General features: G+C 32.5%; 2 protein-coding genes across 2 annotated transcripts; both read left to right on the forward strand.

Moving 5' to 3' along the window:
• The first annotated feature begins 3,194 nt into the window (after nucleotides 1-3,194).
• Nucleotides 3,195-9,157, forward strand: LOC114188067 (ferric reduction oxidase 6-like). The gene is made up of 9 exons (XM_085674529.1): nucleotides 3,195-3,367; nucleotides 3,452-3,545; nucleotides 3,769-3,968; nucleotides 5,251-5,485; nucleotides 6,992-7,319; nucleotides 7,409-7,661; nucleotides 7,843-8,098; nucleotides 8,211-8,643; nucleotides 8,843-9,157. The coding sequence occupies exons 3-9, from the start codon at nucleotides 3,802-3,804 to the stop codon at nucleotides 9,010-9,012; spliced, it is 1,842 nt and encodes a 613-aa protein (XP_085530655.1). The 5' UTR covers nucleotides 3,195-3,367; nucleotides 3,452-3,545; nucleotides 3,769-3,801; the 3' UTR covers nucleotides 9,013-9,157.
• Nucleotides 9,158-12,868: 3,711 nt separating this feature from the next.
• On the forward strand, nucleotides 12,869-18,722 carry LOC114188066 (ferric reduction oxidase 7, chloroplastic-like). The gene is made up of 9 exons (XM_028076568.2): nucleotides 12,869-13,322; nucleotides 13,406-13,499; nucleotides 13,697-13,897; nucleotides 14,813-15,047; nucleotides 16,407-16,734; nucleotides 16,824-17,076; nucleotides 17,258-17,513; nucleotides 17,624-18,056; nucleotides 18,241-18,722. The coding sequence occupies exons 1-9, from the start codon at nucleotides 13,088-13,090 to the stop codon at nucleotides 18,408-18,410; spliced, it is 2,205 nt and encodes a 734-aa protein (XP_027932369.2). The 5' UTR covers nucleotides 12,869-13,087; the 3' UTR covers nucleotides 18,411-18,722.
• Nucleotides 18,723-20,382: the final 1,660 nt, after the last annotated feature.

Raw genomic sequence — 20,382 nt, forward strand, 5'->3', positions numbered from 1 at the left:
CAGCTTTGATATATGCAACACGTGTAATGGTATATATTTTTAAAATTCATCATAATAATTCTTAATTTAGATTATAGTTAATATTCTTTGTACATTTAACGGTGAAGCGGTGAGTTTATTAAATTACTAAAAATAATGGAAGTGGTGAGTTTAAATAGTTATTTTTATCATTACATACAAGATTCTAATAACTTTAAACTAAAAGTATGCACTATTATAGTGTTTTGAACTAAACTTTTCTAAATAAAAATTTAGTTATATGAGATATTTACAATTTTTTTTTGTCTCCAACTAAAGTAATATAAATTGATAATTATTTCTTCAAAACCAAATTAAATTGAAATACTTGTACGACTCATTGTCCTTTTGCAAAATTATGGCATTTGCATGAGGGATGAAATATAAGAGATAGAGAAGAAAACACGTGGCAATATTGGGTACTCAAAGCAACAAGTGGATCACATGCTCCCACTTATTTCTCTGTCTATTTCATGTCGGAAATGATATTGCAACAAAATAATTAGACAAGATTTTGAAGATACACGTACACGATTGGTTTCTTTGAAAACTAAAACGGAAAATTTAATTGGAGAGAGAAAGAGAGAAAGGAAAAAAGGAAGGAAGGGAGAAGTGAAACAAAGAGAGAAAGCAAGTGCTTCTCGCCGGAGTAATCGGATTCAGAGATCCACGTACATGAAGTTCTCGCCGGCAACCATTTCGCCGTCCACACCGGAGGTCACTCACACTATTCTCATACATTATCATTCATCTAGACCGTTGCATTCAGAGTTAGGAGTGGGTTTGCGGAAATTGCGGCCACCTTCCGTCGTCGACGGCAAGGAACAATATCCCTTATTGAAATTGTATGTAGGACATTATCTGTTATGATAATGTCTATTATGATATTTAAATTTTGTAACCAAGTGGAAGTGCAATTAGAAATTTGCATCACTGCTCCCCACAAATAAGTGGTTGACTCCCTAGTTTGTGGTTATTCTGATTATTTTTCCAATTGGCAATGAACAAAGCAACCACTTAAGTCAATGCATATTTGATGATGGAAAATTATTTCAAGTGAATTATTAAAGTGAACCAAAATGCGATTTAAAATTAACTATTAAAGAAATATGAACCCTCAAAACGTAATAACCAACATCAGTCCCCACATATTCATGCGTGACTCCCCACAAATGCATTTGTCACTCCCCACTTAAGACAACCAACAACTTTATTTGATCTGCAACCTATAATGACAAAGTTTGACGTTACTCCCCACATTCGTATGACTTACTCCCCACATTTGTTTCAGTTGCTTTTTTAGCCTATTCTGCAGTGAGACAAACCAACCACTTTAGTGCATGCAGTTTTAATGATGGAAAGGACTTTATGAGTGAGTGAATGGATGATGAATGATCAAAATAGAAAATTTAAATAAAGTTTATCAAAATCTGCAACCAATAATCATAAAGTTCGACGCAACTGCCCACATACGTATGAGTAACTCCCCACTTTTCATACAGTTGTTTATTTTGGCTATTGTGAGGTTAGACTACTACCCAATTCATTGAATGGGGATTAGATGATGGAAATGACTTTGTCTGTCAGTGAATGAATGATGAATGATCCAAACACGAAATTTAAATTAACTATATTGAAATTTGCAACGTTTGAAAATAAAGTTTAACGTAACTCCCCATAAACGTATGATTTACTCCTCACTTTTGTTTGAGTTGCATTTTTAGCCTATTGTGCAGTTAGACAAACCAGTTGCTTCAGTGCATGCATTTTTAATGATGGAAAGGACTCTGTGAGTGAGTGAATGAATGATGAATGATCGAAATAGAAAATTTAAATAAAGTTTATCAAAATCTGCAACCAATAATCATAAAGTCCGACGTAACTCCCCACATACGTATGAGTAACTCCACACTTTTCACACAGTTGTTTATTTTGGCTATTGTGAGGTTAGACTACCACCCAATTCATTGAATGAGGATTGAATGATGGAAAGGAATTTATGTGTGAGTGAATGAATGACGAATGATCCAAACACGAAATTTTAGTTAATTATATTGAAATCTGCAACTTTTAAAAATAAAGTTTGACGTAACTCCCCACATACGTATAACTTACTCCCCACTTTTGTTTGAGTTGCGTTTTTAGTCTATTGTGCAGTTAGACAAACCAGCCGCTTCAGTGCATGCAGTTTTAATGATGGAAAGGACTTTGTGAGTGAGTGAATGAATGATGAATGATCGAAATAGGAAATTTAAATAAAGTTTATAAAAATCTGCAACCAATAATCATAAAGTCCGACGTAAATTCCCACATACGTATGAGTAACTCCTCACTTTTCATACAGTTGTTTATTTTGGCTATTGTGAGGTTAGACTACCACCCAATTCATTGAATGAGGATTGGATGATGGAAAGGACTTTGTCTGTCAGTGAATGAATGATGAATGATCCAAACACGAAATTTAAATTAACTATATTGAAATCTGCAACGTTTGAAAACAAAGTTTGACGTAACTCCCCACATACGTATGACTTACTCCCCACTTTTGTTTGAGTTGTGTTTTTAGCTTATTGTGCAATTAGACAAACTAGCTTTAATGATAGAAAAGACTTTGTGAGTGAGTGAATGAAAGATCAAAATAAGAAAATTAAATAAAGTTTATCAAAATCTGTAATCAATAATCATAAACTCCGATGTAACTCCCCACTTTTCATACAGTTGTTTATTTTGGCTATTATGAGAATGAAATCCTTGCCGACGAAAACTTCATATACGTGGGTCTGTGAATCTGGTTACTCCGGCGACAAACACTTACTTTCTCTCTCTGTTTCACTTCTCCCTTTCTTCCTTTTTCCCTTTCTCTCTTTCTCTCTCCAATTAACTTTGCCAAATTTTCAAAGAAACCAACCCCATACGTGTATTGTCAAAATCTTGCAGATTATTTTGTTGAAATATCGTTTACGAAATAAATATTTTGGGTTCCACACAAAAAGTTTTTGTCTTCATTTCCACTTCAAGCTGGTATTTTTATGTGGCACCGGGCCTCAAGAAGCTGCAACTAATTGCATAGTGCATTGTGTGGAATACCCTTTTCGGGGAGGAAGAATTTGTGTCCATGGAGAAAAACAATTTTGATTACAGTCCTTTGCTTTCTCCTCGTGGTGATGAAACTGCAAGCAAGACACTATCATCTTCTCTTGCGTCAGCTACTAAATGGACTCTCAAGTTTTTTATCTCCGTCATCTTTGTTTTGTGGACAGCTTTATTTTTTTTCAACCTGCAAAGCCTGTGCATAACTTGTTTTCAAAATGGTATGAGCTCAGCCGTAATACTCCTTTTGGAATCACAGGTTAGTTTATCTTTTCTTTTTCTTTTCTTTTTTCACCTTTTGTGTGGCGGGAGTTCAAAGCTAACAATGTGTTTTGTTTTCCAGGAAGCATCTTTTTGGTGTTCACTGCCCCATTACTCATAATTGCATTTCTTGCCATTGCGCACCTAAATCTTACTGGGGAGGATCAACTTCAAGGGTATGTGGTTTCCTGAAACGTTTCTATCTTTGTGATGAATTTCTTCATCACCATAGCATGATTCTAAATGCGGTCACGGTTTTTGTCACATCCTTGCTATTTTGAAAAATTGTGGCACAATGAGATCACAATCGCAGTTGCAGTTACTTTTGATGATGTGACAGAAGTTGCAATTTTGAAACCTTGATTTAGAGTATATGTTGTACTTTGTTTGTTATTGCAGAAAGAAGAGTTCCAAACTTCCTAGGTTCCGCCTATGGACATTTCCTTGCTTATCAGAGGACCATTTGGGGTTGTTTCTGCCACAGAATTCGTTGGGATTGTCCTGTTTTTGCTGTATGTTTTCTGGGCTACTTATGCTTATAGTGTGCAGGCCCTTGGAATGATCTCTGAATCTGATCTGTCCTCCTTTAGAGAGAAGAGGTATAACAGTCTTGTGCCTTCATTTATCTTCTGTATTTGGGTTCTGCAGACTGAGTTTTTAATGAGATGATAGATGCTAGTAGCACATTCTCATTAGCTGAATGATGCTCCGACACGCCTCATAGATGGCGTGTCTCGTGTTCATTGGACACCGATACTCGTATGATACTTGTAAGATACACTATGTCTAATTTGAAATATACCTTTATATCTTTCATATGATTTTGACAATTAAAATAAGGAACAAATCTTATATTATCACTACTTTTCGCATGTTGGACATTAGATAGATAGATTAGATTCATTTTTGTGTTAGTTGACAATGTGTTAGTTGACAGTTTCAAACTTAACATGTATATATACGTTGTGTCCCGTGTCCTATATTTTTTCAATTAGCCGTATCTTCGTATCCGTGTTGTATCTGTACCCGTTTCCATTTCCGTATCCGTATTCAGACTGAAATTGATTTGAAATCATTAAAATTTGTGGGTTTCGCTTCATACTTCCTTGGTTTTGGTAGTTTTAAATAAATTTTAAAGAGTGTATTAGAAAGACTCAGAGTGTATATTGCTAGTACTTCTGAAATCTGAAAACGAAATTATTTTCTTTGTTGAAGACTTCCTAGTTTTCCCCTTTGTTGTTGGAGTACTAATTCTTTACGAATTGGGATTGTTTGGTGGATTATTTTTGTTATCTTTCTGCTGTGCCTTCAAAATACACCGATAGACACTTAGTTTGATATTTTAAAATATGTTAAAAAAAATTTAGTATATCAACATCAATATAATTTTTATGCTTAACAAAGGATAATACACAAAAAAACCCAAAAGAGAATTTATGCTCTTTTTTTTCTTATACTTATCTTTCAAGATTTATTTTGGGATTCTTCAATACATATTTCTAAATCAGCGTTTAATTGGTTCTCGAAAAAAAAGTCTACCATGAAACTAATAAAAAGGGGGAAATGTAATTAAAATCCCTGGTCCAATAAACCCCAGAGAATCTATTGAGGTTTTAGAAGGTATACAAGAATATCTCAGCCAAGTTTGGTACTGTGTAGATTACTATAGCGATATGAAACTTTTGTGTCCCAACAAATGTACAATTGGAGTGATGAAATGTCAATCTAAATTACGTGTCTTGACATGGAATCCATATATTGTCTCATGGTCATGCTTAAAATGGAATCCCTTTAAGAACTTTTGGCTTAGAAATTTTACAATGTTCATGTAGATTTAAGAACGATGAACATGACAAAGCTGTTTCCCTTGATTCTTTTCAGCATATTCATGATCAAAATTATGGGACTTCGAACCGGCGCGATTGGATTAATGTGTTTGGCATTCCTATTTGTCCCGGTTTCAAGGGGATCTGTTCTTCTCCGCTATATAGATATCCCTTTTGGACATGCCACAAGATATCATGTATGGCTGGGACACCTCACGATGGTGATGTTTACTATCCATGGACTTCTCTATGTCATTGCTTGGGCAATGGAAGGCCTCCTTGTACAAAAAGTGAGTCCTCTTTAATGGATTTATTTTCTGAAGATAGTTTATACTCACTGAATTTGAATTTACAGGACAAACAAAAGTGCTATTTTTGAACTCCCTTTGTGTTTTATTCGTTTATTGTATATTTGGTATAATGATACAGGTCTTGATTGCTGAATGAATCTGATTTTAATGAACTGATGTAAACGAAGCATTGAATACTTTGAACAAGGCCCAATTGCTTTTAAAGAAAAGAAAAACAAGCAGTAATGATGCATTCTTGAAAAATAATATTGGCTATCAATGGATGATTTTGTGCTGAATTGATAATCTTCTATTTACTTTTGTGATTTCATTTTTTACTTATTTATCAAAAGGGAACCTTCCAAACTTATAACGTGTATTTTGTAAATTGTGTTTTTAATCACGCATGTAAATTCTTAATTTATAATCACTTAAAGTATAATATAGGAAAACATACTGATGAGAATATCTCTAATTATCAATTGTAAATATTTCCCTAATTACTGACATATCAAATCATACCAAAAATAGAGTTGAAACATCTGAACCAAGCTGAACCAAGCACAAGGAGATCGCATCTAGCTTTCTTCGTGCTATAGACAAGACATGAGTCACCGGAGACTATTAAACTAGGTAGTTGATGTTAGGTTTACATCCACATAAACCCAAAACTTTAAGACAATGGAGTACTTTACTTTCTTATTTTTAGCTAATGTAAGACTTAGACTCATTTGAATTTCATGGGTTTATGGGCCTTTATTCTTATATAGTGCTCTACTTTCTCATTTCTAGCCAATGTGAGACTTAGACTCACACTTGGATTCTCAACGGTTGATCCATGTACTTTCTTTGTACAACTCACCATGTGAAAAGGCATTTTTGATGGTCAACGGGTTAAGAGTCCAACTATGGATGGCGGTCATGGCAAGAAAAAAATGCAGACAAAGGTTATTTTTTCGCAATGGTGGGAGATGGAAACTTCAATGGATTTTGCTAGTTGGAGGAAGAAGGATTCAATGATGGTGAACGGAGGATCGTAAGGGCTGCATGAGCAGAGCTACATTTTTCCAAAGAGATCTTATCTTGATTCACAATTCATCCAACTTAAATGGTTTTTGCCCCTTAGAAAAAAAACAATTCTTCCATGTAAACTAAGAAGGAAAATGAACTAAAGATTGACCTTCATAGCTGTTTGCATTTAGGTTTCTCAACTATTGGTGCAGAAGTATATCATAACACAAGCCATTGCACTCCTTTTGTGTTGTTCTTTTATTTTGCTTATGCCTTACCAAAATGTCTATAATGCTATCCTAATTTCCTCTTAGGTTTGGTAGTTGTTGATTAGTGGTGAAGTGACATCCTTTATTTCTTTATGCATGATCTTTAGAGAAATTATGGTTTATAAACATTAAAATCTAATTTTACTTTACTAGTTCAAGCTTTATCTTGAATACATTGGCATAATCATGCTAACTATTTCCATGCATAATCTGATCCCCTTTGCAGTTAGTAGAATGGAAAGATATTGGTGTAGCCAATCTCCCAGGAGTTATTAGCCTTCTAGCCGGTTTGTTAATGTGGGTGACCTCTCTTCCTGGAGTGCGAACATGGAACTTTGAGTTGTTCTTCTACACTCATCAATTATACGTAGTCTTTGTTGTCTTTTTGGCCTTGCATGTTGGTGACTTTGTTTTCACTATGACTGCTGGTGGAATATTTCTCTTTCTGCTTGATCGGTTTCTGAGGTTCTGCCAATCACGAAGGAAAGTCAATGTAATCTCTTCAAGATGCCTTCCATGTGGCACTGTGGAATTGGTTCTTTCAAAACCTCAAAGTAATTACATACTTACCATAGTATTTCTGTGCACATAATTTTGTACCATAACCTGTCCACTGACAATAAACCTTTTCAAAATGTTGTAGATTTGAGGTACAATGCTCTAAGTTTCATTTTCGTTCAAGTCCGGGAACTATCATGGCTGCAGTGGCATCTATTCACTGTTTCTTCTAGCCCTTTGGATGGGAAGCATCACCTTGCTGTTCTTATAAAGGTTCTTGGCAAATGGACGGAGAAGCTGAGACAAAAGATTACTGATACTGATGCACAAAAAGATTTATCAGTCATAACAACTTCAGTGGAGGGACCATATGGGTACGAAGTACCATACCATTTAATGTGAGTGGCTACATTACATGCCAATCTTTTTGTTCTGCTCACATAATAAATGATGGAAACCATGATTTAGTCCTTGTTCCTTACTATTCATGGAGTTTCAGACCAAACAAGATTTTAGACTAACTTATGTTTTTTTTCTTCGCTTCTTCAGCTAATGAAATAACTACCATTTTGTTCATAGGTACGAAAATCTTATATTAGTGGCTGGTGGTATTGGACTTTCACTCTTCATTGCTATACTGAGTGACATTCTCCACCGTGTTAGGGAGGGGAAACCCTGTCAACCGAGAAATATTTTACTAGTTTGGGCAGTGAAAAATTCAAATGAGCTTCCACTTCTCTCAACCATTGACATGGAAACAATTTGTCCATCCTTTTCAGATAAAGTAAACATTAATATTCGTATTTATGTCACTAGAGAATCAGATCCTCCTTTGGTGAGTCTACATTTCTTTATACAAATTTGTACTTTCTTCTGATGCTGCTTTGTTATCATTTACACTTTTTTTTTTTCTTCACTAAACTGTATTTGATTTCTATTATCTGCAGGAAGAGGTGTACACTCACAAACCAATAAAATCTTCATTCTGCCCTATGGCTAGTGATTATGGCATGTCTGTTCTGGTTGGCACAGGGGACAATTTCTGGTCTGGACTTTATGTGATCTCATCTACAGTTGGCTTTGTGATATTGCTGACTTTGTTGTATGTTTACTACATAACCCCATTTCACATAGAGATATGGTGGCACAAGGGACTACTATATGTGATATGCATGGTTGCAAGTGTTGTTATCTTTGGAGGTTCAGTGGTTGTATTGTGGCACAATTGGGAAAAGCAAAGTTATTTGAAAGATAAGTCCAATAATGAAAATGTTGATGATAAGATTCACCAAAATGGCTCTTTGGCTCCCAAGGATCAAAGTGAAGACAGTGTTGAAAAGTCAACTGTTGTTACCTATGGTTCCAGGCCAGACTTCAAAGGTATGTCTTTATGAACATAATTTTTCAACAAAACTAATATGTGTTGTTGTATTGTATGATCTAGGTTAAAGTTTCATCCGGACAATCTGCATAATAAAACATTCAATTAAACATCATTGTATTTTAGTGAAGTGAAACTCTAAATCTAACCAAATATTTACTACCTATAGTTACTAATCTGGATACATATGCATTGCAGAAATCTATGAATCAAGTTCCAAGAAGTGGGGCCTTGTTGATGTGGGTGTCATAGTTTGCGGCCCTTCAACACTTCGGACAAGTGTTGCTGAAGAAATCAGGTCACACAGCATGACAAGACAACGCCATGATTCCATCTTCCATTTCCACAACCATGGCTTTGATCTCTAGCTCCCCAAAAGGAAGATGGAAGACAACATTAGCTATTTAAGTATAATATAAATCCATTTTTTAGAAATAAAAAACAAACAGAAAAATGTTTAACCTGTGTTACGAATAGCTTACGCATATATATTACCTTTTTTTTTTCCTGCCACGACTAATTCCAAATTTCAGTTTTCTTATAATTTTCCTAATTTATTTGTATTTTAAATTTTATTGTAAAGTCTTTTTGTCAATTATTTTTCCTAATTCCTTTATACTTAAATAATTAAATTAAATTTTAATTTATATATAATATAAGATGTATGGTTTAGATCAGGATATCAAAAAAAATCCGTACTTATGGGTATTTGTGGATAAAATTTGCAACCAATAGAAAATTGACATTGAAAATAGATACTCATGGATAACGGGTACGTGTTATACCCGCATGTTAACGAGGCGGGTACGAGTATCATAGTATTCGTGTCCGTGGATATTCATACCCTATATATATTCTAAGTTAAATTAAAAAAAAAATAAAAAAAATAATTAAAATATTGACACATTTATTTTGAATGAATTATTTTTGGGTTAAATATGTTTTTGGTCCCTCAAGTTTCAGCGAAATTTGGAATTAGTCCCTCATCAAAACTTTTGACCAATTTAGTCTTTCATCTTTTAAAATGCATGAATTTAGTCTTTTTAATCAAATTTTATTAAGTTTATCTGGCGTTTCAAGCGCATTTCATGATAGTATTTAAATTATTTACACTGTTTGACACATTTTTGCTTTAATGTTAACTTAAATACTATCATGAAATGTACTTGAAACGTCAGATAAACTTAATAAAATTTGGTTAAAAGGACTAAATTTACACATTTTGAAAGATGAAGGACTAAATTGGTATAAAGTTTTGATGAGGGACTAATTCCAAAATTCACTGAAACTTGAGGGACCAAAAACATATTTAACCCATTATTTTTTATCAATTGGTTTTAAAACATCCCTATTTATTTGTAGACTATCATTCAACACTAATTAAATGAGTTATTTGTACTTTGTTTAAAATTTATAAATTTGATGCATTGTATTTTGATTAATTTATAGTTAAAATTTATTGTTAAATATTAAATTTTTTCTTTTTATAAATATCAGTGGTACCTATGGATATCCGTACGGGTACGAGCGAATATTTATCACGCGAGTAAGGTACGTGAGAGCTATTACTATACCCCGTTGACATCTATAGTTTTGATCCTTTAGTTTTTTATTTTATTTTTAAATATTTAAAATAAATTTTAAAACTAACTTAATCTTATTCATTTTTATTACACAATTCTAAATATTAAAAATTTTATACAACTTTCGTTTATAAATTTTTATCCACGCAAACAAAAAATTAAATAATAAAATAAATATTAGTTAACTCTTGTGGACTATTTGGAGAAAAGATTGAACAGGATATCATAATTCTCCCGTCATTCACTCAAGTGTTATCAACCAAATCCAAAATACATTACACACTAAACAAAAACTCCAAAATTTTCATCATAAAAGAACAAAACTAATGTTGTATGGATTTATTTTACAGAAAATACTTATACTTTAAATTTATTATAAATAAATTTAAAATTAAATAACTTCATAAAATTAGTTTCTAAAAGAAAATATACGGTATATATAATCAATAACAATTTATATATATATATATATATATATATATAATCAATAACAATTTGAGATAGATAACTTGAATTGTATATATAATTTAGTAAAAATATTCGAGTTCTCCTTTACAAAAAATATATTATTTTATAATGCTAGTGATGTTTTCAGCTTTGATATATGCAACACGTGTAATGGTATATATTTTTAAAATTCGTCATAATAATTCTTAATTTAGAATATAGTTAATATTCTTTGTACATTTAGCGGTGAAGCGGTGAGTTTATTAAATTACTAACAATAATGGAAGTGGTGAGTTTAAATAGTTATTTTTAGGGTTAAATATGTTTTTGGTCCCTCAAGTTTTAGCGAAATTTGGAATTAGTCCCTCATCAAAACTTTTGACCAATTTAGTCCTTCATCTTTCAAAATGGGTGAATTTAGTCCTTTTAACCAAATTTTGTTAAGTTTATCTGACGTTTCAAGCGCATTTCATGATAGTATTTAAGTTAACATTGAAGCAAAAATGTGTCAAACAGTATAAATAATTTAAATACTATCATGAAATGCGCTTGAAATGTCAGATAAACTTAACAAAATTTGGTTAAAAGGACTAAATTCATATATTTTGGAAGATGAAGGACTAAATTGGTCAAAAGTTTTGATGAGGGACTAAACTCAAATTTCGCTCAAACTTGAAGGACCAAAAACATATTTAACCCTTATTTTTATCGTTACATACAAGATTATAATAACTTTAAACTAAAAGTATGCACTATTATAGTGTTTTGAACTAAACTTTTCTAAATAAAACTTTAGTTATATGAGATGTTTACAATTTTTTTTTTATCTCCAACTAAAGTAATATAAATTAATAATTATTTCTTCAAAACCAAATTAAATTGAAATACTTGTATGACTCATTGTCCTTTTGCAAAATTGTGGCATTTGCATGAGGAATGAAATATAAGAGATAGAGAAGAAAACACGTGGCAATATTGGGTACTCAAAGCAACAAGTGGATCACATGCTCCCACTTATTTCTCTGTCTATTTCACATTATGTCTCTATTTCTTATTTATTTGCAGCCTTACACAAATATATTAAAAAAAATCCAATTTCCTATTTATTTTTTATTTTTATTTTTAATTCACTGTAATTCTGGGCGAGAAAAACAAGGCGAAACATTTATGTGTCTGTCTATTTGAGACAAAGGGGTTTCCTCTGACCACTACACAATAAAAAAGGTTTTGGTTTTTCATTCTGTAAAAATATTTTACTACTTTTTTGTTCAAAAGTTATTTTAACACTAGATATATAAATATTATCTGTTCATTTCACAAGCAATTTAAAAAATTATATATTATTTTCAATAAACTATTTTAATAATAATACATCTTAATCCCCTGCATAAGATGTTATTATCAGGAATGTTCCAGACCTTGAAAGTGCGTGGATCATATTGTCTCTACCTAAATAAAAAGAGTGGAAACAAATTAATTCATATCGAAAATTTGATAAAAATAACAATATTACATTATACTCATAAGAAAACAAAAACACAAACACTTTATGAACTTCTTCCTCAGTTTCTTTCTACACAATTTTATATAATAATCCTGATAAAATTAAACATATGAACACAAAATAAATAAAATAGTAATATTTTAAAAGTTTAATGATTCTTCTGGTATATGTTTTTCTTTAAAAAGTCAAATTAGTCTTTTATTTTTTTTTAATTTTGTATTGATTTTGATTTTTGAAAAATTAATGTAATTTAATTTTTTATTTAATATTTTAAAATAAATTAATAGTTTATTTTGTTGGTGTAATTTGCTTATTCTTAATATCAATTCTAATAAAATATTCTTAATCAATTCAAAGAGTTTAATCAAAACATAAACTTTTAAAATACATAATAATTAGACTCAAAAAACTAGAGAATATATAGACTGAAAAAAATAATTAAACAATTTTAAAATAGAAATAACAGAAAGTTAAAGACAATAGAATTCAGAAAAGAGAAAATTGTAGTTTTAAGCCATTTCTTCTAAGGCTCTACATGCATGGCCCCAGAGAGAATACAAGAAAAGAACAAGTGTGTCGATGTTAATGTTGATGCTGATGACCTGAAATATGATGTCCCATTCTTGTCCCATTCTTGTTCCTCTCTTCAAACCATAATTGTACTGGTAATGTGTGAAATCTACATTTCTACTCCACCACATATGGTCTATCTCAAACTCTTGAAAAATTCATTTGGGTGGCTCTAAGTTGCTCAGTAAATAAATATTTTGGGTTCCACACAAAAAGTTTTTGTCTTCATTTCCACTTCAAGCTGGTATTTTTATGTGGCACTGGGCCTCAAGAAGCTGCAACTAATTGCATTAGTGAATTGTGTGGAATACCCTTTTCGGGGAGGAAGAATTTGTGTCCATGGAGAAAAACAATTTTGATTACAGTCCTTTGCTTTCTCCTCGTGGTGATGAAACTGCAAGCAAGACACTATCATCTTCTCTTGTGTCAGCTACTAAATGGACTCTCAAGTTTTTTATCTCCGTCATCTTTGTTTTGTGGACAGCTTTTATTTTTTTTCAACCTGCAAAGCCTGTGAATACCTTGTTTTCAAAATGGTATGAGCTCAGCCGTAACACTCCTTTTGGAATCACAGGTTAGTTTATCTTTTCTTTTTCTTTTTTTTTTCACCTTTTGTGTGGCGTGAGTTCAAAGCTAACAATGTGTTCTGTTTTCCAGGAAGCATCTTTTTGGTGTTCACTGCCCCATTACTCATAATTGCATTTCTTGCCATTGCGCACCTAAATCTTACTGGGGAGAATCAGCTTCAAGGGTATGTGATTTCCTGAAACGCTTCTATCTTTGTGATGAATTTCTTCATCACCATAGCATGATTCTAAATGCGGTCACGGTTTTTGTCACATCCTTGCTATTTTGAAAAATTGTGGCACAATGAGATCACAATTGCAGTTGCAGTTACTTTTGAAACCTTGATTTAGAGTATATGTTGTACTTTGTTTGTTATTGCAGAAAGAAGAGTTCCAAACTTCCTAGGTTCCGCCTATGGACATTTCCTGTGCTTATCAGAGGACCATTTGGGGTTGTTTCTGCCACAGAATTCGTTGGGATTGTCCTGTTTTTGCTGTATGTTTTCTGGGCTACTTATGCTTATAGTGTGCAGGCCCTTGGAATGATCTCTGAATCTGATCTGTCATCCTTTAGAGAGAAGAGGTATAACAGTCTTGTGCCTTCATTTATCTTCTGTATTTGGGTTCTGCAGACTGAGTTTTTTAGTGAGATGATAAATGCTAGTACCACATTATTATTAGCTGAAATTGATTTGAAATCATTAAAATTTGTGTGTTTCGCTTCATACTTAATCATCCTTGGTTTTGGTAGTTTTAAATAAATTTTAAAGTGTATTAGAAAGACTGGCGGTGTATATTGCTAGTACTTCTGAAAATGAAATTATTTTCTTGTTGAAGACTTCCTAGTTTTGCCCTTTGTTGTTGGAGTACTAATTCTTTACGAATTGAGATTGTCTGTTGGATTATTTTTGTTATCTTTCTGCTGTGCTTTCAATATACACACATAGATACTTATTTTGATACCTTAAAATATGTTAAAAAAAATTAGTATATCAACATCAATATATTAATGCTTAACAGAAGATAACATCAAAAAAATCCAACAGAGAATTTATGTTCTTTTGTTTTTTATACTTATCTTTCAAGATTTATTTTGGGATTCTTCAATACATATTTCTCAATCAGTGTTTAATTGGTTCTTGAAAAAAAGTCTACCATGAAACTAATAAAAAGGGGGAAATGTAATTAAAATCCCTGGTCCAATAAACCCCAGAGAATCTATTGAGGTTTTAGAAGGTATACAAGAATATGTCAGCCAAGTTTGGTACTGTGTAGATTACTATAGCGATATGAAACTTTTGTGTCCCAACAAATGTACAATTGGAGTGATGAAATGTCAATCTAAATTACGTGTCTTGACATGGAATCCATATATTGTCTCCTGGTCATGCTTAAAATGGAATCCTTTTTAAGAACTTTTGGCTTAGAAATTTTACAATGTTCATGTGGAATTAAGAGCGATGAACATGACAAAGCTGTTTCCCTTGATTCTTTTCAGCATATTCATGATCAAAATTATGGGACTTCGAACCGGCGCGATTGGATTAATGTGTTTGGCATTCCTATTTGTCCCAGTTTCAAGGGGATCTGTTCTTCTCCGCTATATAGATATCCCTTTCGAACATGCCACAAGATATCATGTATGGCTGGGACACCTCACAATGGTGATGTTTACTATCCATGGACTTCTCTATGTCATTGCTTGGGCAATGGAAGGCCTCCTTGTACAAAAAGTGAGTCCTCTTTAATGGATTTCTTTTCTGAAGATAGTTTATACTCACTGAATTTGAATTTACAGGACAAACAAAAGTGCTATTTTTGAACTCCCTTTGTGTTTTATTCGTTTATTGTATATTTGGTATAATGATACAGGTCTTGATTGCTGAATGAATCTGATTTTAATGAACTGATGTAAACGAAACATTGAATACTTTGAACAAGGCCCAATTGCTTTTAAAGAAAAGAAAAACAAGCAGTAATGATGCATTCTTGAAAAATAATATTGGCTATCAATGGATGATTTTGTGCTGAATTGATAATCTTCTATTTACTTTTGTGATTTCATTTTTTACTTATTAATCAAAAGGGAACCTTCCAAACTAATAACGTGTATTTTGTAAATTGTGTTTTTAATCATACATGTAAATTCTTAATTTATAATCACTCAAAGTATAATACAGGAAAACATACCCTAATTACTGAGATATCAAATCATACCAAAAATAGAGTTGAAACGGTTGAACCAAGCACAAGAAATATAGTGTTCTACTTTCTCATTTCTAGCAAATGTGGGACTTAGACTCACTTGGATTTCACCAAAACCTCAAAGCAATGGGTTTATGGGTCTTTATTCTTATATAGTGCTCTACTTTCTCATTTCTAGCCAATGTGAAACTTAGATTCACTTGGATTCCTAGCCATTGATTCATGTACTTTCTTTGTACAACTCACCATGTGAAAAGGCATTTTTGATGGCGAATGGGTGAAGAGTCCAACTATGGATGGTGGTCATGGCAAGAAAAATGCAGACAAAGGTTATTTTTTCAATTTGGTGGGAGATGGAAACTTCAATGGATTTTGCTAGTTGGAGAAAGAAGGATTGAATGATGGTGAATGAAGGATCACAGCGGCCGCATGAGCAGCGCTACATTTTTCCTAAGAGATCTTATCTTGATTCACAATTCATCCAACTTTAATGGTTTTTGTCCCTTAGAAAAGAATAATTCGTCCATGTAAACTAAGAAGGAAAATAAACTAAATATTGACCTTCATAGCTGTTTGCATTTAGGTTTCTCAACTATAGGTGCAGAAGTATATTATAACACAAGCCATTGCACTCCTTTTGTCTTGTTCTTTTATTTTGCTTATGCCTTACCAAAATGTCTATAATGCTATCCTAATTTCCTCTTAGGTTTGGTAGTTGTTGATTAGTGGTAAAGTGACATCCTTTATTTCTTTATGCATGATCTTTAGAGAAATTATGGTTTATAAACATTAAAATCTAATTTTACTTTACTAGTTCAAGCTTTATCTTGAATACATTGGCATAATCATGCTAACTATTTCCATGCATAATCTGATCCCCTTTGCAGTTAGTACAGTGGAAAGATATTGGTGTAGCCAATCTCCCAGGAGTTATTAGCCTTCTAGCTGGTTTGTTAATGTGGGTGACCTCTCTTCCTGGAGTGCGAACATGGAACTTTGAGTTGTTCTTCTACACTCATCAATTATACGTAGTCTTTGTTGTCTTTTTGGCCTTGCATGTTGGTGACTTTATTTTCACTATGACTGCTGGTGGAATATTTCTCTTTCTGCTTGATCGGTTTCTGAGGTTCTGCCAATCACGAAGGAAAGTCAATGTAATCTCTTCAAGATGCCTTCCATGTGGCACTGTGGAATTGGTTATTTCAAAACCTCAAAGTAATTACATACTTACCATAGTATTTTGGTGCACATAACTTTTTACCATAACCAGTTCACTGACCATAAACCTTTTCAAAATGTTGTAGATTTGAGGTACAATGCTCTAAGTTTCATTTTCGTTCAAGTCCGGGAACTATCGTGGCTGCAGTGGCATCCATTCAGTGTTTCTTCTAGCCCTTTGGATGGAAAGCATCACCTTGCTGTTCTTATAAAGGTTCTTGGCAAATGGACGGAGAAGCTGAGACAAAAGATTACTGATACTGATGCACAAAAAGATTTATCAGTCATAACAACTTCAGTGGAGGGACCATATGGGCACGAAGTACCATACCATTTAATGTGAGTGGCTACATTACATGCCAATCTTTTTGTTCTGCTCACATAATAAATGATGGAAACCATGATTTAGTCTTTGTTCCTTACTATGCATGGAGTTTCAGACCAAATAAGATTTTAGACTAAGTTATGTTTTTGTTCTTCGCTTCTTCAGCTAATGAAATGACTACCATTTTGTTCTTAGGTACGAAAATCTTATATTAGTGGCTGGTGGTATTGGACTTTCACCCTTCATTGCTATACTGAGTGACATTCTCCACCGTGTTAGGGAGGGGAAACCCTGTCAACCGAGAAATATTTTACTAGTTTGGGCAGTGAAAAATTCAAATGAGCTTCCACTTCTCTCAACCATTGACATGGAAACAATTTGTCCATCCTTTTCAGATAAAGTAAACATTGATATTCGTATTTATGTCACTAGAGAATCAGATCCTCCATTGGTGAGTCTACATTTCTTCATACAAATTTGTACTTTCTTCTGATGCTGCTTTGTTATCATTTACACATTTTTTTTCTTCACTAAACTGTATTTGATTTCTATTATCTGCAGGAAGAGGGGTACACTCACAAACCAATAAAATCTTCATTCTGCCCTATGGCTAGTGATTATGGCATGTCTGTTCTGGTTGGCACAGGGGACAATTTCTGGTCTGGACTTTATGTTATCTCATCTACAGTTGGCTTTGTGATATTGCTGACTTTGTTGTATGTTTACTACATAACCCCATTTCACATAGAGATATGGTGGTACAAGGGACTACTATATGTGATATGCATGGTTGCAAGTGTTGTTATCTTTGGTGGTTCAGTGGTTGTACTATGGCACAATTGGGAAAAGCAGAGTTATTTGAAAGATAAGTCCAATGATGAAAATGTTGATGATAAGATTCACCAAAATGGCTCTTTGGCTCCCAAGGATCAAAGTCAAGACAGTGTTGAAAAGTCAACTGTTGTTACCTATGGTTCCAGGCCAGACTTCAAAGGTATGTCTTTATGAACATAATTTTTCAACAAAACTAAGATGTGTTGTTGTATTGTATATCATCCGGACAATCTGCATAATAAAACATTCAATTAAACATCATTGTATTTTAGTGAAGTGAAACTCTAAATCTAACCAAATATTTACTACCTATAGTTACTAATCTGGATACACATGCATTGCAGAAATCTATGAATCAAGTTCAAATAAGTGGGGCCTTGTTGATGTGGGTGTCATAGTTTGTGGCCCTTCAACACTTCAGACAAGTGTTGCTGAAGAAATCAGGTCACACAGCATGACAAGACAACGCCATGATTCCATCTTCCATTTCCACAGCCATAGCTTTGATCTCTAGCTCCCCAAAAGGAAGATGGAAGACACACATATACATACATAAAATATATCTCTATATATATATATATATATATATATATATATATATATATATATATATATTCCCTCCTAAAATTGGAATCCTTCTGAGGATTATAGAACTTAGAAGGGTTGTAGAATTATCACTAGACATGTTTTATATGCAGTTTCAGGGATGATATAATGTTAATCTTCAGTTTTCTGTGGCTTCTTTCAGTCTCATCTACTAGAAGTGTAAATTAATTACTGGATCAGAGCATACCTTAAATCCGAAGCAAATACTATTTTAAAGTAATTTTCAGTTGTAGGTGGCTATAGTTTTTGATACTGTATTTAATCTCACCTAACTATCATTCTGTGATAAAATACATATCAACAGGTTAGGCGTACCGAACCTTTGATTTATTAGTGTTTTTTTTATTGATAAAACAACAACGAAATATGAATTATTGTAGCTAATAAAATCATGAAAGCATCTCTGCAAGTTTCATTGGTTGCACTTGATAAAAGATAGCACGTTATTGTTTTGATAGAAGATGATGCTTCATCATTAATGAATGGTTATTCATCACTTTTCCTTCAGAGTTTGTTAATGGTTGTGATAAAGTAATTAGTAACCAGATTTTTTATATAAACTTAGTTTATGCAAGTTGTGCAATATAAACCAGATTGTAAAAGTTAACCACAGACTTATCTTCATACTAATCATTGATTAATTCAAGTGGTGTATGTTGTTAAATTAATAAAGGTATCTCTCATAAAGAAAAGTTATATCGTTATATATGTGATAGGATTATATTAAAATTAGTTAAAAAAATTGTATGAGATAATGAAAATGTAAAGTAATGTATGAATTGATGTGTAGTTGCATGGTCGTATTCTTCCATTTGCTTCATTATTGCTTTGAAGACAAGTTTTGGGTGCTTTTTAGGTATGGAGTTTCTACTTTCTACACATTTGGCTTTGCTCTCTCCAACTATTACGTCACACTAAGTTCTCCACACTTTCGTCAAACACCTCGCTTTCATTTTTCTCATTATTTCTTAACATTACATGCATGAATTGGATCTACAGAAAAAAAAAACGCGTTTATGAATGAAGATATTTTTATAGTTCAAACACGTAGAAAAGTTAAATACTAAACAATTAAAAGGCTTGTGTAGATTCAGAGGTCAAAGTTAGAATAAACACTTTATCTAGAATTTAATCATGACTTCTTTTTTTGTCACTTTTACATTTAGATATTATTGAAGTTATTCCGAGTTATCTAATAATCTCGTATTACGCAAGACTCTGAAAATAAAAAATAATTTAAAGATATTTTTTCATTCATCTTTTAATACATATTTTAGAAACAAAATTATATGAAACTTTGAGTTTCAAAATATAATCTTCACATTTTCTTTTCTCTCCTACCTAAAGAACATGAGCATCTTAATTTAAGTCTATCTTAAATATTACAAAAAGAGCTTAAAAGAACCAACATTACCCTCCTCATGATTTTTGGATAAAGTTTCATATCCCAATCCTATGTATACAAAAATTAAATCTAAAAAAAAATGTTAAAAATAGTTAGTTAAATTTGTGTGTAAAAATTAGCAAATGGTAAAGTTGTGACACCACACCTATAACACAATAAAAAGAAATGGTAAAGGAATTACGTAAAGCAACACCAAAAGAATATTAGCAGACCAAACATTAATAGTTTCCTTCATGTTTGGCCCACCTCAACAATAAAGAAAGGGATTAAAAAACAAAACCAACTACCCTATGTATGTGTATAAATAAAGCATGTATACATACATACAATACCATACAATACAAAACTAACTTTTTTATACCCCAGTTTTCTTGTATAGAAAGTATAATTAACAAATGACTTCATTGATATTTCATCTATGTTTAACTTTATTTAACACCTGATTAAAATTAATCATTGATAAAAGTAAACCTAA

This window comes from Vigna unguiculata, chromosome 6 (assembly GCF_037176805.1).
Source record: "Vigna unguiculata cultivar grain cowpea cultivar isolate G323 ecotype 2 chromosome 6, ASM3717680v1, whole genome shotgun sequence".
Taxonomy (NCBI): domain Eukaryota; kingdom Viridiplantae; phylum Streptophyta; class Magnoliopsida; order Fabales; family Fabaceae; genus Vigna; species Vigna unguiculata.

Coding starts and splice junctions, on each gene's coding strand:
- LOC114188066 (XM_028076568.2), top strand. CDS start 13,088: ATGGAGAAAAACAATTTTGATTACAGTCCTTTGCTTTCTCCTCGTGGT. Junction 13,898..14,812: donor TCATCCTTTAGAGAGAAGAG/GTATAACAGTCT, acceptor GATTCTTTTCAG/CATATTCATGATCAAAATTA. Junction 18,057..18,240: donor TTCCAGGCCAGACTTCAAAG/GTATGTCTTTAT, acceptor CATGCATTGCAG/AAATCTATGAATCAAGTTCA.
- LOC114188067 (XM_085674529.1), top strand. CDS start 3,802: ATGGACATTTCCTTGCTTATCAGAGGACCATTTGGGGTTGTTTCTGCC. Junction 7,320..7,408: donor GGTTCTTTCAAAACCTCAAA/GTAATTACATAC, acceptor AAAATGTTGTAG/ATTTGAGGTACAATGCTCTA. Junction 7,662..7,842: donor GAAGTACCATACCATTTAAT/GTGAGTGGCTAC, acceptor TTTTGTTCATAG/GTACGAAAATCTTATATTAG.